The 16,202-nt window shown below is 36.9% G+C and overlaps 1 protein-coding gene across 1 annotated transcript in view; it reads right to left on the bottom strand.

The window, feature by feature from the left end:
• Positions 1-1,665: 1,665 nt before the first annotated feature.
• Positions 1,666-16,202, bottom strand: part of shisa8b (shisa family member 8b) — a 37,349-nt gene continuing 22,812 nt past the window's right edge. The window contains exons 3-4 of the mRNA XM_028476806.1: positions 3,965-4,078; positions 1,666-2,204 (exon numbers count right to left, since the gene is read on the bottom strand). Coding sequence (XP_028332607.1) covers positions 1,666-2,204; positions 3,965-4,078 — 653 coding nt within the window. The remainder of the gene's footprint in view (positions 2,205-3,964; positions 4,079-16,202) is intronic.

A 16,202-nucleotide genomic window follows, 5' to 3' on the forward strand; every position in this document is an offset into this window, starting at 1 on the left:
AGCCCCTTGAGGTTTTATTGGGGGGGTTTCCCTAGTATGCCTCTAAAGTGTATTGATTTCTGTTAATATCTGTCCACTGTTGATATTGTTATGTTTTATCGTATTATAAACTGTGCCAAATAAAAAATAAAATGAAATAAAATGAAAAAAATATTTTTCCAAAATTCTAAAACAGATTTATTTTTTGCTTTTGTTGTTTCGTTTGCCCTGATTGGGTTAAGAATTCTTACAATACAATTTTTGCCAAGACATCAGCGAGGTTTGCTCGTTTTTTGCAACTTTTAAACTATCATAATCATTCTCATCTTATTTAATACTAATACTAAGGACTATAAGATACAACATTTGGTCAGTTGCTCTTAAAGAATAAACATATTTTGGAATTGTTGTGAAGTTTAGTTGGGTTTTACTTGAGTCTTTTCTTTGGTGTGTCAGTGGGTGACGCAGTTTGTTTTTGCTGAGTCACTGTCTGTTTTGGTTTTGGTTAACAGGTTCGTTCTTTGAGCTGTATTTCTTTGTTAGATATCTAGTTTAGCCTAAATAAATTGTGTATTTTCTCCATCTCTGTCTGTCTCCATCAAGGGTGGACTGACCATCTGGCATCGTCTCTGTGGGCCGCTTCGCTACGTTCTATTTTTTTTTTTTGGCAAACGAGTGGAGGCAGACATGGTAACAGGTAGCCAAAAATGGTCCGAGAGTGGCAAGAAAAGAGTGTAAAGTGAATAAAATAGGCCAAAAGCAGTCAAGAGTGGCCAAAAAAATGGGCAAACAAAGAGGAACTTGGTGGTATGTAATGGCAAGGGGTAGTTTTAATGAGCAAAATGTGGAAAAAAAATAGTGTAAAAGGGCAAAAATGTGAAACAAAATTAGGCAAAATGTAGGGGCAAATGGAAACAAATGGTATTTATTGAGCTTATTTGGAAGAAAAGTGCCCCAAAAAAAATTAAAGAAAGGACTTTAATTGGATGCAAGTGTCAAAAATAACTTGCAAAATTGGACAAAAAAATGGGAAAAAAAAAAAAAAGTGATATTTATTGGCAAAAGGTAGCTAAAGTCCGAAAAAAAGTGCACGTCAGAACTTTTTGGAAAGTAGCAAACATGGGTCACAGGAAGTTGCAAAATGGCCAAAGGAAATAGGGGTTAAAAAAATCCTCTGTTTAAGGTTTTCTGGGGGAATAATAATTCAAATTAAGAAATAAAAAGCCACATGTTGAGCATCACTGACTTAATAACGGCTTCTATGTCCGCTAATGATGTAGTGGGCTGGTCTGGACAGAAAATGCCAGGGGTGAATTTTTGTCCCAGTCCACCCCTGGTCTCCATAGTTCCATAGCTGAAGCCCACCTGTGTCTTTACCTATCTGCTCATTTCTGTAGCAGCCTTAACGTACAGTATATGGAGATAATGTGACTGAGAACTGATGTTCTCAAAACAATTCCTTCATGAAGATTCTATTGTGTCGATGTATGAGTTTGGCTTGAGTGTAAAACCTCATGGATGTCTCAGTTTTTATGAAAACACTGCATCTTTTCTGAATGAAAAGTATACCATCAAGCGCTACTGACGATGAAGGAACTGTCCAAAAACTCTGGCATTAGGTGGACATCAAAGGTTTTTGGTTAGTGTGTGGTAAAGCTGTGACTGGACCCTCTGTGATAATGGCACTCACACCGTCACCTCTGTTGTACTGTGGGTTGTGTAGCTCTTCTGCCTGCTCTGGTGGTAATAGGAGGGTTGAGGCCTCAGATGCCCCTGGGTGTGGTGGCCCTGCCCCACGCCCCCTCCAGCTCCCCCATGCATCCCTCCATAGGGTTGGTGAAAGAGATCGGGAATATTCTCAATACTCTGCTGCCTGCGGGTGGAGTAGCCGTGTCTCCGGTTTGAGCCGTGCACTGAAGACGAGGTCTGTCCCGGGGCGGAGGTTTGCCTCTGAACGTGCCGGTTATTTGGTTCCCACGCTTTGAAGGCCGAGCTGGCCAGAAAGGGATCTGTGGTCGTCTTGGGGATTCGTGAGTGTTCAAAGTGGCCAGAGGGAATAGAGATGGACAGGGGGGAATGTATGTCGTGATGTGGAGTGTGGTGATGGTGTATGTAGGATTTCTCTTTCGGTGGCATTGGCGGGGCAGCAAGGGGGGCTACGGGCTGGTACTGAGAGAAGTCCATGAGAGGGAAACTCTTGTAGTAGCTTCGAGATGCACTGTCAGCTGCAAGAAGAAGAAAGGCAGTCAAAATCAGTCTGTGATTAACCATGAAACAAACTTTTAAATCCATAAAAAATCAAAATTTTTTATAAATTAAGTATATTGGACATGAACAAAATAAACAAATCATCAAATTTAAAATATTTAAGTATTGGCTTTTGTGGCAACACATCAGGTAAAAACAGACTCTATTTGCATTTTTTTAGGTTTGATGTCATGATGAAAGTTTGGGCTGAAGCCCTGAAGTGTCCACGCACATTCAGTCACTAAACGAAGGCTGATGCATGATTCACACTTAATCCATGTATAGAATTAGTCTTTTTTTTTTTACCTCTCAAGTAATTCTCAACACTTTTAAAGCAAAACACATTTTGAAGAAACAAAACATTGCTTTGCTTGGTGTGAGATATATATGATTTTAGCACAAAAAGGTACATTTAATTACTATATTAAAGTGTTTTTAGATCTACTTCAATCATGAAGTTATAGGCTTCTGTTATGGGCAACATGCACAGAGTGCACCGTAAGGTAGATTTTTTAAAATTATTTAAAGTGTAGATAGAAGAAACCCTTAAAAAAGGAGCAAATGGGTCAGAAAATAAATGGATGGATAGATAGAAGGAGTGTTCTTTCATTATGTTGCTCTGGAATTCATGTTGATAATACGACAACAGGTATTATCGGAATAAAAGCTGCCTTTGTAAAGCTAATCTTTACAATCAAACAAACATGTGGAGAGGAGCTCAATTCAAAGTATTTATAATTTGGCAACATCATTTTATATGTAATGTAATAGACCAGAACCTTGGAAAAAGCAACCAATTGAGGACTGATAATTAGCTTGTATATGTGTGTGTGTGTGATCATTCAGCCATTCTCAAGAAAGCAGGAGAAAAGTCTGTTTCAATCTTTCCCTCTTATTTCTGGTACAATCTCTGTCTATCTCAATCAGGATATGAACACTGTAACATGCATCAAATTAAATCTACATTTTTTTTTAAAAAATGTCACAAAATGTTCATAATTTCTTGGTAAAAGGTGAAAAAAACTGCATAAAAAAATTCCACGATCAGCCCAACTCTTTAAGGAAACGCTGAGGGTGTCAAGGTAAATGGTAAATGGTCTTGATTTTATATAGCGCTTTATCACCACACTGAAGCAGTCTCAAAGCGCTTTACATATCAGCGCATTCACCCAATCACTCTCACATTCACACACCAGTGGGACAGGACTGCCATGCAAGGCGCTAGTCGACCACTGGGAGCAACTTAGGGTTCAGTGTCTTGCCCAAGGACACTTCGACACATAGTCAGGTACTGGGATCGAATCCCCAACCTCTCGATCAGAAGATGACCCACTACCACCTGAGCCACGGTCAGGTGGTAGGTGTGGGTTATTGCTTAGTTTTATTATCATTAATTATTTAATTAATTTTATTAATTAATTAATTAATTTTATTAATTAATTATTATTTTTTTTTTTATATATAGTTTTGTATGTGAATAAACTGACCCCTCCCCTTTCCTGTAACTCATAGGTGAAGCCTATCACGCTGATTATCCTCCCTCACTACTTAAGTTGTGTCTGTAGAGGGAATGCTTGCTGTCACTAGGGATTACTAAACATTAAGGGTATTGCCCCAATACGTCACATTATTATAGTAAACATCGATTTTTGTTATCTTTAATAATTACGTGTATACATATTAACCTATATTACTGCATGTCACGGCCAGAGATGGTATCATTTTGTGTGTGACTTACCCACAGCTTTAAGGGAAGTGTATTTGTTCAGTCCCACTGTGCTGGGGTTGCTTTGCGGGTGTGGAATTCCTTGTCGAAGTGGTCCATACGCAGAGTTATTCAGATGGTACATTTCTGGTAAGAGACAGACAGAAAAGACCATTGAAGAATATACCATCTTTTCAAAAGGATTTTCACAAATGGTCAAACGGCATCACAACACAATCAATACAAGCCATTTACTAAAAAGCCAAAAAGTTTAATTTAAGTTAAATGGCCTGTTGGCTCTTAGTCTAACTTGGTGTTGCCCCAAAACAAATACATAATATTACTCCAAAAATATACAATAGGATGATAAATCTTCACAAAACAATAACATAAAGGAATTGCAAATACAATGATGACGAAAATAACCTGTAATAACAACTACAATGACTTAAAAAAAACAAAATGAGTTCTTGTTCTTTTCTGTATTAATGCTCAGACTAGTCATTTTTCTAAATGCTAACATGAATGTTGATAATGTGGCTCTCAGATCAGATGATCACATTTTTTGGAGGCCCTTGCTGTGATAAGTTTCCCATCCTCTGAGGTGTATAGATTGAACTTTAAAATCATCCTCTATCTGCAAAATAACAAAGATGAGTCGTAAGAAAATACAACAGTGCTTGTTGTTGCTCTTCTTTATCTGATATTCATCTGATTTATTTGTTTAGGGAACAGAAGAACTACTGTACATTACTTTTGTTGTATGTTTTGTGGTCATGTTTTGGTCAGGTAAATCAGTGTTATTGTTGGGAATTGACAAATGATTTGTCAGAACAGCAAAACCATTAGAAGATGATTGTGATCAGATCAAGTCTCGACTTTGTACAACTGAGAGGGGAATGTAAACATCTGAACATCTGAAACTTGTCCTACATGACGGCAAAGTATTATCCTGGAATATTATTTTAAGTTGCAGCTTTTGGAATGTGAAAAACAACAAAATGTTATTTTTGTGACATATAATAGGGAGATAATGTTTATAGTCAGAAAAGTAATGGTGCCTGAAACCATCCCTGTGGGACACCTGTGCGAAAGTAAACGTCGGGTGCCTGGTAACTTGATTCAGACTGCATGTAATCAATGACTAGCTCTGGAGTGAACCACACCAAAATATAATAAAATGAGCCCAGGTTTTAATATAATGTTGAAGCTGATTCAACAGTCCCTCGACCTTTAGGCTGAGGGTTTTGGGTGAAAGAGCCAGTCCTGAGCCAATTAAAGTGCAGTTAATGAGCACAATGGAACACACTAAGAGCCGCGGCTATTAGCATTAATGTCCACTGATGCAGCCAGTGCACTGGATGTGAGCCGCAGGGTTGGATGGACACACATTCATTACTCACGAATGTCCACATGAACACACACACACATCCAAACATAGGACTGCGAGGTCATTTGGAAGAGAAACACAAAAGTACTTTCAGGTTTTTCCTTTTCAGGTTGGTTGTTTTCACAAGTTTTCAGCCTTTTTTTGTGTCTGTCCATGAAAAATAAAACATGTAACACTTCATAAACAAACTAGCATGAATCAAAGACACTAGAATCAGTGACTTCAATAGTATGGAAAGTGTGAGTGAACATTGCACAACTTTTGAATACTAATTACGCACATTAAAAAGACCCACAAAGTGAGAGCGGCAGGGAAAAGCACTACTGAGGATCACAGGATGTTCTGGTGAGATGAATTATGGAATTATGGAATTATGCTGTAGCCAGAGGGGTGGAGAAATGTCAAGCGCTAGTCTTTATGTTAACAACATCTACACTTACTGCTTAAAGTCCCTACCTTAATAACCACTGCACGCACACACATACACACACGTGGACACACACGCTTACACAGATGATCAGCGTGCTGTGGGCTGCAGAGTAAGCTGATTAGCGTGTAAGATGTTCCCAGTTGAGGAACATCTTACAAGCTGGGCACCATAAAATAAGGAGAGACTACTATACATGTGAGATACCAGCTATGGATCATTCCAGTTTTTAAAAAAGATAACCAGCATAGTCATAAAGGAAAACAAAGCATTCCTTTTGATGTGTGAAGTGGAAAGCTTTCATTTTGAAGATCACTTTAGTGCGTACTGTATTTAATGACACTGGTGTTTCCTATAGACCTTCCTCACAATAACCGCAAATACGCAATCGTAGTGTATGCAGACTTCCGGGAGAATGTCAACACAGCAGAAAGCCGAGATCAGAGAGTCTACACAACTTCCCTCACGGATTTGCCAAAAAATAGCTTTGGTAAAAGGCTCGGAACAAACTCTGGTTTCAAGTGGCAAACGATGAACCCCAAGACGTAGTATTCTGGTGTGAAGTGTCTGCTGCCGACATTGTACTCCTCTTTTTAATCGTAAACGTTGGTCCTTCATCCCGCCGAATAGCCTGAACCCATTTTCGTCTAGCTTCACTGTTAACAGGAAGGCAGTGGAACAATAGATGAGGCTGCTTTTGGACATTACAAGAACTGTCCTGTAAGCTACAAGAACTCTTGCTCGTTGCTTGTTTACCCGTTGCCATCTTTGGTTGGAGAACCTGTGACAGTATGGGGTTAGTTATTTTTATTATGTAATATATCACATAATTTCCCCCTTATTGTATTTATCATTTAGTGTAGCCAATGACCAAAAGATCAACATGTTTGTATATATACAGTGTAATAAAGTCTCTAAAGTTCAACATTTTGAAAATTCACTACAAATCAACCCTATGTGCTACAGATTTGTAACTTTCACCAAAATGTGTTTCCAATACAAAAGAAACCCTTACAAATTTAAATCTATTGCAAATTATGAACTCCATCACTCATTTTTTTTTTTTTTTCTTTCATTAACTGCAAAACTTGTTGAAATAAATATCTGATGATTTCCTGCTTTTGTTGTGCGAGTGTGCAATGTGTTGAGGATCAAAAAGACTGTTACACTGTACAGTGCAATACATTCTACAGTACATGCACCAAAAAAAAAGCTAACTCTCCATGTATGCTCAAACTTTTTCAGTGTGGTTGAAAATGAGTTTGATTCTGATGGAACACAGATTTGATGCTTGTGTAATAAAGTGTGTAAGAGTGTGTGGGTACCCGGAGACATAAAAGCCAGATTTGGGTGTTTAGAGAAGGTGAGGACGTCAAAGCTATCAGAGCTCCATGAATTAATTCCTTTAGAGAATGTTTAGCCTCAGGATCTTTTAAGAGCAGAACAAGCGGGAAGGAGCGCATTCCTTAATAACTTATGTAATATGTTCTCTAGGGGTGTGTATTGCCTGGCATCTGGCGATACGATTCGTACCCCGATACATAGGTCACAATACGATACGATATATCCCGGTATTAAAGTACGAGGCGATTATTGCGAGAAACAACTAATCTGTAATTTTGTACACATTATGTATGAAATATATTTTATTGTCATATTTTACACTCAAAACATTGGCTTTAACATGCCATGTGCCAACAACTTAAAATAAAAAAAAAACACACAATCTGTCTGTGGCTTTTAAACCAACTTTGACCAACTTTAGTGCAACTTAACGGAAGTATATGCCAAGAACAACAAAAAAATGCAGAAAGTTAGTACTTTCTTTTTAGATTTTATTGAAAAAAAACACAAGCTGGTCAACATGCCCAGGTTTCAGAGCACTTCTTTGTGCAGTTACAATGTCTCCTGCAGTGGAAAAGACTTTCCTGGTTAAATAAAGGTAAAAATAAATAAATAAATATAAAATTGATATGGATGCATTTTGAATTGATCCGAGAATCGCGCCTTATATCGCCGAATAGATTTTTTTCAAACCCCACAATGTTCTCACTCATTGAGAATTGCAAGCAGAGAACAAATAAAGGCAGTTAAATCCTTATAAATACTACACACATTCAGGTTGTTAGAGCTGAGACACAAATGCTGCAAAGGTGGCCTTTCGTTGACATATCAGGAATAGGAAATAGTAGATAAAGTTATAAAAAAAAAAATCAAACTTTATATGTAGATTAACATCTTGTCCCCAAGAGTTTGATCACATCAGTGGTAAACAAGAAGCAAGATCCAGGGTGTGATATTCAAGTTTACTAAAATAATCCCAGCTGCTTTATCTCTGATTGCAGGTGTTGATTATTAGAAACAAAATTTAGGAAGGAAAATAAGCTGTTTTATTTATGTTAATGTAATTTTATTCCTTGTATAAAAAATGCCCCTCCGTCAATATGATGGTAGATGATGGGTGACAATCACATAGTACTGCATCCATTTGCAAACTATTCATTAGAGGCTCAGCATCCATTGCTGTTTGCTTGTAATAACATTTGTGTCTTGACTACAATATAACAGACCAATAATCACTCTCACACAACAGTACATTAGCTAATGGGCAAATGAGCAACAAGCTAATGGGCTAATGACCAACAAGCTAATGGGTTAATGAGCAACAAGCTAATGGGCTAATGAGCAACAAGCTAATGGGCTATTGAGCAACAAGCTAATAGGCTAATGAGCAACAAGCTAATGGGCTATTGAGCAACAAGCTAATAGGCTAATGAGCAACAAGCTAATGGGCTATTGAGCAACAAGCTAATAGGCTAATGAGCAACAAGCTAATGGGCTATTGAGCAACAAGCTAATAGGCTAATGAGCAACAAGCTAATGGGCTAATGAGCAACAAGCTAATGGGCTAATGAGCAACAAGCTAATGGGCTATTGAGCAACAAGCTAATGGGCTAATGAGCAACAAGCTAATGGTCTATTGAGCAACAAGCTAATGGGCTAATGAGCAACAAGCTAATGAGCTAATGAGCAACAAGGGACAGCTGGGCAAAGGAGGAGGGTGTGATCACAGGTAAATATACACAAGACAAAGAAAACCTACATCTAACCTGAGGAAAATTGGTTCATTTGGTTTTAAAAAATTATGTTGAAAATGATGTACGAGAGTAACATAAGCAAAAGTAGGTACAGAGTGAATTATAGAGTACGTCACGTTACTGCAATTGAGTTGCTTTTATGGGTACTTGTACTACTACTTCTTGTACTTTTTTGAGTATACTTCTAAATCAGTAATTTTACTTGTACTTAGTACGTTTTAAAAGAAGTAATTCTTTACATTGCTACACCCAACCGTTAGTGAGTAAATGTTTTTTTGTTTTTGTTGTAAAATGATCAACGGACAGTGTGAAACTGCAAAAAATGAAGTGTCCACCAGACAACAATCAAATGCATCACATCAAAGCCGACCAATCAGATTAAACGTAATGCACGGCGCCAAAACAGCATTGAATGGAGGTTATTTTCTTAGTTCATAAAGGTAGCTATATTTAGAGCCTGAGAATTGTTTTATTTTTAATTAAATTAATTTGCGTTATTTTATTCTAAAAAAAACTCATTTTATTTGTCGCAGATGCCTTTGTGGAAACTAAATGAAGTTCCAATTGTGCAATATTTTGTCTCTTCCTTTTTACGTTTATACATGAGAGTCTTTAGCGTAAACAGAGAGGAGTTAGAGAGTTAAAGATCAAAATTTGTTCCCATCCATTGCTGGTGCCAGTGTTTGCCAAAATAACATTTCCGATGTTTTCGCGGCTTAAAAACCAAAGTGAAACAATGGCGGATGTTTATCTTGTGGTTTCCACGGACACACCTGAGTTCGTCTGAAATCGGGGTGACGTCACATCCCAGGGAACACGATAAAGAAAGCAGGACAAAAATGATGTCAAGAGATTTACTGTCGTTTCTGGCAAAGAAACACAAGAAATAACAATAAAAATGAAGTACGTAGAACAACTTCTTAATGAAACCTTTCCACTTCTGCGCCATCTGTGCAAAACATTTCCAAGGTTTAAGTTACACAATCATTAGACAACACCATTGTTGATGGTGGAGTCAATAACAAACTTTCGAGCTGCAATGTTAACCTTTTTGTGTTGATTTTTAAGAAAAAAACACCTTTGATTAATTATCAATGAGGCCTACACTATTTCTTTATCTTTTATTTAAGAAAAAGTTAGTTATTGTCCCCAGCAGCTTTAAACTTAGACCACAAAGGAACAAAAAAGTCAAATAACTTGATCATTTTACTTAATAGATAGTGTTAATTTTGTGATTTTTAGATGTTTTTAAGAAATTCCTTGATCCAAAACTGAAAACTCTGGACACAAAAAGCCCGTAAAAAAAGCCCCAACAATTTTAATTTTGTGTAATTAGCCACAGCTTTACATCGTGCTTTAAATTATTTAAAGTATCGAGTCTAACGTGAATTTTTAAGAGGTTTATTAATGATATGTTTTCCTGAAATCAGGCATATAATGCGGTTATCAATAAATTAGCAACAACGTGCGCTGTTGTTTCATGTTTTGTGTTTAGTCAGCAGTTGGGCTCATCTTTTTATTTATAGGTCTGAACAATAAGAGAATTTTAAGATTTAAAAAGCAACAATAAGGAGGCGCACAAAGCAGCTCCTCTGACATCTGGGAGCACAAAGAGGGGAAGAAAAGGTGAAATTTGTGTCGAAGAGTGATTTGTTGCTGCGTCAGATATGACTCCTGCACTCATCTTTGATAAATAGGTCAACACGTTTAGCTTCGAGTCTTCTCTCTGCAATACCGCTCGAATGTTTGCTTGAGAGTTTTCGGATGAAATAGAGGACACAGTGTCATGAAATAATTTTAAAATGAAAGCTTATAAAAATGTGCTGTTAACTCTTTTTTTCTTTTCTTTTTCAGCTAGCCTTAAAGGTAAAAAAAAAAAAAAAATCAGCCACGCATTTTCAAATGAACCTTATTTTAAACTCAAATGGGCCCAACCAGTAAAAGCTTAACTTAAAGGGGACATATTATGAAAAAAATCCACTTTTGCAGTGTTTTTGAACATATATGAGGTAACTTGAGTGAGAAAAGTGCTTCGTTTCAATGTTTCTCAGTTTGTGATGTCACAAGTTGATTCGGGAAAGAAAATCCCCTCCCCTCCGCTGGATACAGAACTTGCTCTGTTGTAGGTTGCAAAGACCAGCATGTGGCTTTGCTTCGATCTCCAGCTGCTGAAGACACAAGAAGGAAGTGGCTGGATTTCATTTTGTCCTCTCCGCAGAAACGGTGTAGCGCCAGGTAGCAGACACATTTTTGGTATCCGTTATATCGCCTTTGACTTGATCTGATGTGTTTGTGACACAATGCGACGCAGCGGTTGGACAATAACAAATGATTATCACCCTAAATGCACTATTCCTGTAGTTAGAACAGGAAAGGAGGAGAAGAAAGTGACTCTGAAAAACAGGTGAGTTTGGGGACATAAACCTCAAATATGTTGAGGTTATTAAAACAAATGGAAATGGGTGAAAAATAGCATGATATGGGACCTTTAAATCATATAAATGACAACAGCCAGCCATGGGCATCCATGCTTTGGAATGAAATCATGCTCCAACCAGAGAAAATAATTGATAGAAAATATTGGCTCCTTCCATCCATGTGGGTGTTAGCGCTGAAAGTGCTAACATGTACACTGTAAATAATGATTAAATAAATGAGCCTGAATAAAATAAATCTGTAAAGAATAAATAAACAGATCTCGAGTAAAAAAAGACGTGACTCTGTGGGAAATGTAAAAAAAAACAAAAAATCATCAAAGTGCAGGAATTAAAGTCAACATTAGCTGTGTTGCCAGATTGGGTTCAGAGTTTGTCTGACAATGCAGTGTAGACAGATTTTAGGGGGAAATGTTTTATTCACCCTGTGTTTTGATAGTTTTAGCAGCACAGGCTACATGACCAAGCTAACGTCAGTAAACCTTAGTAAAAAAAATATGTTATTAATGTAATGCAGACAAGCTGATCTGTTAAGATGTCTGCCTGAAAACATCTGTTGATTTTACAGTAATTTAGGGCAGAAAAATAACTGTATTTGTATGAGAAAAGTATTGAATACTAAAACAAGGAGAATATATTTTGGGGATCAAAAATCATTAAAGGACATATATAGGCCTACTATTCAAATATATACTGTTCATATACTGTTCATATATTTTTTATTTTATTTTCTCATACTCATATTGTGTTATGTGTTAACCATTGTTTTTCAGTATTCATGGTGACTTTTTGTGGTTATGTCTCATATTCCAGTGGCTTCCTCCACAAAGAACAGCACTTGTGTTTTTAAACACTGATCAGTTTAAATGTGTTTAACCACGCTGCATGTAATGAGCACTACTTTTTCCAAAGGCCGGTCTGCCATCTTTTCAACAGTGGAAAAACCAATAGAGTTCATCTGTTTTTCTCCTCAGGCCATGCATAGTTTTCCACTTTGTCCTATGGTTCAGTTAGACATCAGTTTGCATTGCGTGGGCGTACACATAGAGTCATTGCATCTTTAGAGTTATATGTTAGGGTTATGTTTATTCAGACAACTTTTTTTTCAGGAAATTTGATCTCCTGACACGTTTCGACTGTCAACTCCCAGTCTTCCTCAGAGGTGATCGCTTTGATGTGCTGTATCCCTATGAGTTCTTTCATAAGTTCATACATTTCACAACTATTTTCTCGGGTGACAAGGGGCGTATCCAAAAAGAGCTCATAAGGACACATGAAAGCCATCAGAATATGCTTTGATGTTTTCCTTGTGTAAGAACTCGTAGGGATACATCAAAGCGATCACCTCTGAGGAAGACTGGCAGTTGACAGTTGTCAGGAGATCAAATTACCTGAAAAGAAGTTGCATGAATAAATAAAACTGTAACATATATTTAAAAAAAGAATACAAAATGAATTTGCTGGAATAGCACGGTTTAACAGAAATTGGTTAATTAACACCAGGGTTTTAGTAAATTACATTTTTCAGTTACAATTACGTTTTCAATTATCCGTATTCAATTACAGTTTGATTGTGGCCATAACTTTTTCTGACTTGATTTATTATTTTCCTCCTGAATGTCAATTACAAGTATTTTCTCAGTTACTAAAGTTCAATTACAATTGTACTAACTTTTATTTATATAGCACTCAAAAACAGCCCACAAGTGCTTTACTAATGATCTCATGTAGTATGTATTTTGGTGTAGCGTAGTGTTTGTATGTTATTGTTTTAGCATCTTTTCATTTACATTTTAGTGCATTGATTATGATGTAAAAGCTCAAATAGGGACAAGAGATGGAATTTAGCAATAACTATACTTTCTTTTTTTTTTTTTTTAATAAAACATCAGTACAGTATTGTTACTCTTTATATCATCGTCCCTATATAAATAAATTATATTATATCCTAATTCTAACGCCTAACCCTTCTAACCCTTACCACCTGTATGAATGTGAAGAATCACTCACAGGTAGTAGAAAAACTTCAGATGAAACACATTTGAATAATTGTTAACTAAATGTGTGTAAGCCATAGAAGTGTAACATGGTTCCTTGGTTTCCCTGGATTTTGACCTAATTTCACTTTCAATTTCTTTTTTGAACATAGGACCTTCCAACAACTTGTATCTACATCTTTTCATCTGTTTCAAATGTCTGATCCTCACCAGAGGAGACAGAGGATTTCTCTACGCTCACCTCATTCCACAGCTTGGACTTTAGTTGCTCTGTGGTTCTCTTTGGGGTCTTATTGATATGCATTTATACATGCCCCTTCTGGGCTTCAACACAACACTCAGCAAACTCTCACTGCTGCATGTCGTCAACGTGACAACCATGAAAAATAAATGCGCTACGCTAGAATTCGAACGGCGCCCGCCCAGCCATGGCTGCAGAGTGACAGCTGTGTCATCCCAAAGCAGGGCTCATAATCAGCAGCGGTGGAGGAGCCAGAGAGGCTCCTGATTATGACTTTACATTTTAATGCAATAGTTCCCACCCCTGAAAGGTAGAGGGCAGAAGGGGAGGGAGTTTACCAACTAATGTGAAGTCAAAACCAGTGCAAGGCGACTGGTATATGTTGTATAATAGCAAAACCAAGGCATTGGCCAAATGTCACAGCATTGAAAACACTGATAAGAAGTGGAAAATTGATAATGAAATGTAAACGTTGTCCTAAAATGCTCCAGAAATGACCCTTTTGATGGTTTTTAATGTGAAGAAAGAAAAAGTGCTTGAATAAACCATCCCCTCCCAGAATGCTTTGCTTTCACTGCTGTCACTTCACATTCCGCAGTTTCTCAGAATAATCTTAGGCCAGGATTTCCTCTCATCCACAGACCTTTTCACATGATCTCAGTTTCAAGCTTGAAGTTTATTCAGTGTTGTGCTGCTTGTTGAGCTCAACAGGAACAGCTGCAATATTATTTGAATCTCTAGCAGGGGGTGGTGCTCACTGCCAGCAGCAGCCGATGCTAATGAGCAATGGGATGTTGAAAACACCTCCATACTGACAAACTGATGGAGATTGATCTTTTGTTTTTGAAGGCGACGACAAAAGCCACGGCGAGATATGCCAGAGACGGTGGATAAGATGAAACGATAAACCGTAGGATTGACTGAAAACTCTTCATTAGAGGCGACATCGGGGAATAAACAAGAGACAGAGGGAAAGAGGTGGATTCACTGAACCAAATGGAAATGTTTAGATATCATCCAAAGACAGTGAATTAGAGTAATAACTAGATCCATCAAAATTAACTGCTGTTGTTTTCGTCATGCAAAAGACACTGGGTTAGTTCTCAGCACGTCAGGCTGTGGCGTGCTTCTTAAATAGATCAACTTTGTTACTTTTAACTAAATATTAATATAACACGTCAGATTTATAAAACTCTTTTCAAATAACTCAAAGACCCGCTTGTCACTTAGATTTTTCACCTTTCTAACAACATGCATTCTCCAAAAACATACATTTCCACATTTTTGACGTACTTCTTCATGTGAACTTCCGGTTCCTTCAAAATAAAACGCCATGTCGTGTTTTACCGTGTCACATACTAACCCTAACATAATCCAATAAACAAATAAAACACATGTCCGTTCACTTTGAAAACAAAAATAAACAAAAATGAATTTTTTTTTTTTTTTAGCAAAAAAATCTTTTTTGTTTATTTATTATTAATTCATGTGTGTGCATGCGCATATATGAGCATATACAATCCCAGTAAGATGCGCACTCAGTACATGACAACGGACTGAGGCCTATGAGTCTGACGACTTTTATTTTGAAGCCTGAGGTCATGTCATTGGACGGCATTTTGTTTGGCGGAGGTTTTGCTCCATTTGGTCTTAGAATGGTTTTCCTGATACCTGATACCTCACTCTGAGACTCGAGGATGTCCTAAAATGTATACCTGACTCACTGTTGTTTGTCATTATGATTCAATTATGATTATCATTTAGCCGATTACATTTGAGGGTGTCCCGATCGAATATTGACATCAGATAGCTTCCTATTACAGCAAAAAAAAGAAGAAAAAAGAAAAACGTCTCGGATTATATCGTCCTGCATTTAAAATCTCTGATAAATTCGGCGCTCCCATATATGATTTGTTTTTTTATCAGATTTATTCACTTTATTTTTTTTTAGCAGGTAATTATCTTTTTTTTACTTTTTATCATAAAATTTACCTTTCATTATTAAATGTACTATTATATTGTAGAATACGCACATGTTTAACTTAAACTGGTGGTTATTTTACACTCTGAAAAATGATTTGTTTTTGTTTTATTGGCTTAATTGAGGTTATTTTTCAATGTTTTCTATATATATTCTTATGATTAAGGTTAAAATGTATGTAACCCATTGGTTAATAATAAATGGGTCAGTTTTTAAATATTTGAAGTGAAAAAGTTGTATTAGGACACCCCTAATTACAATGCATCAATATGGTATCTGTGTTGAGAGTCAGTGCAGAAGCATGCTCATTTCCTAATAAATGAATAGATTTTGATTTGCATCTGCGCTGTGTTTGTCTGTAATGCACCGAACTTCTGACTTGTTTCTACAATCTTGAATAAATATTATTTTCAGATGGCGACTGTGTATTGATGTCAATTATTCAAATCATCTCTCCAAACAAGCAAACTTGGTCTAAAGTTAAAAAGCCACCTTTTGTGTTTCTCGTTAGAGACTTTCGGCAGTTTAAACAGTGACTTCTGTAAGAAAATAAACAATATCGCTTCACTGTAATTAGATGATGTTTTCATGAGTCTGCGTGACCGCTCACATTTTGATGTTTGCTTGTTAATGGATACGTACCTGGGTTATAATTTAAACCTGACTGTGAACTATTTTACGTTTTCAGTCATTTACATTTAG

Source organism: Gouania willdenowi, chromosome 19 (genome assembly GCF_900634775.1).
Source record: "Gouania willdenowi chromosome 19, fGouWil2.1, whole genome shotgun sequence".
Classification (NCBI taxonomy): domain Eukaryota; kingdom Metazoa; phylum Chordata; class Actinopteri; order Blenniiformes; family Gobiesocidae; genus Gouania; species Gouania willdenowi.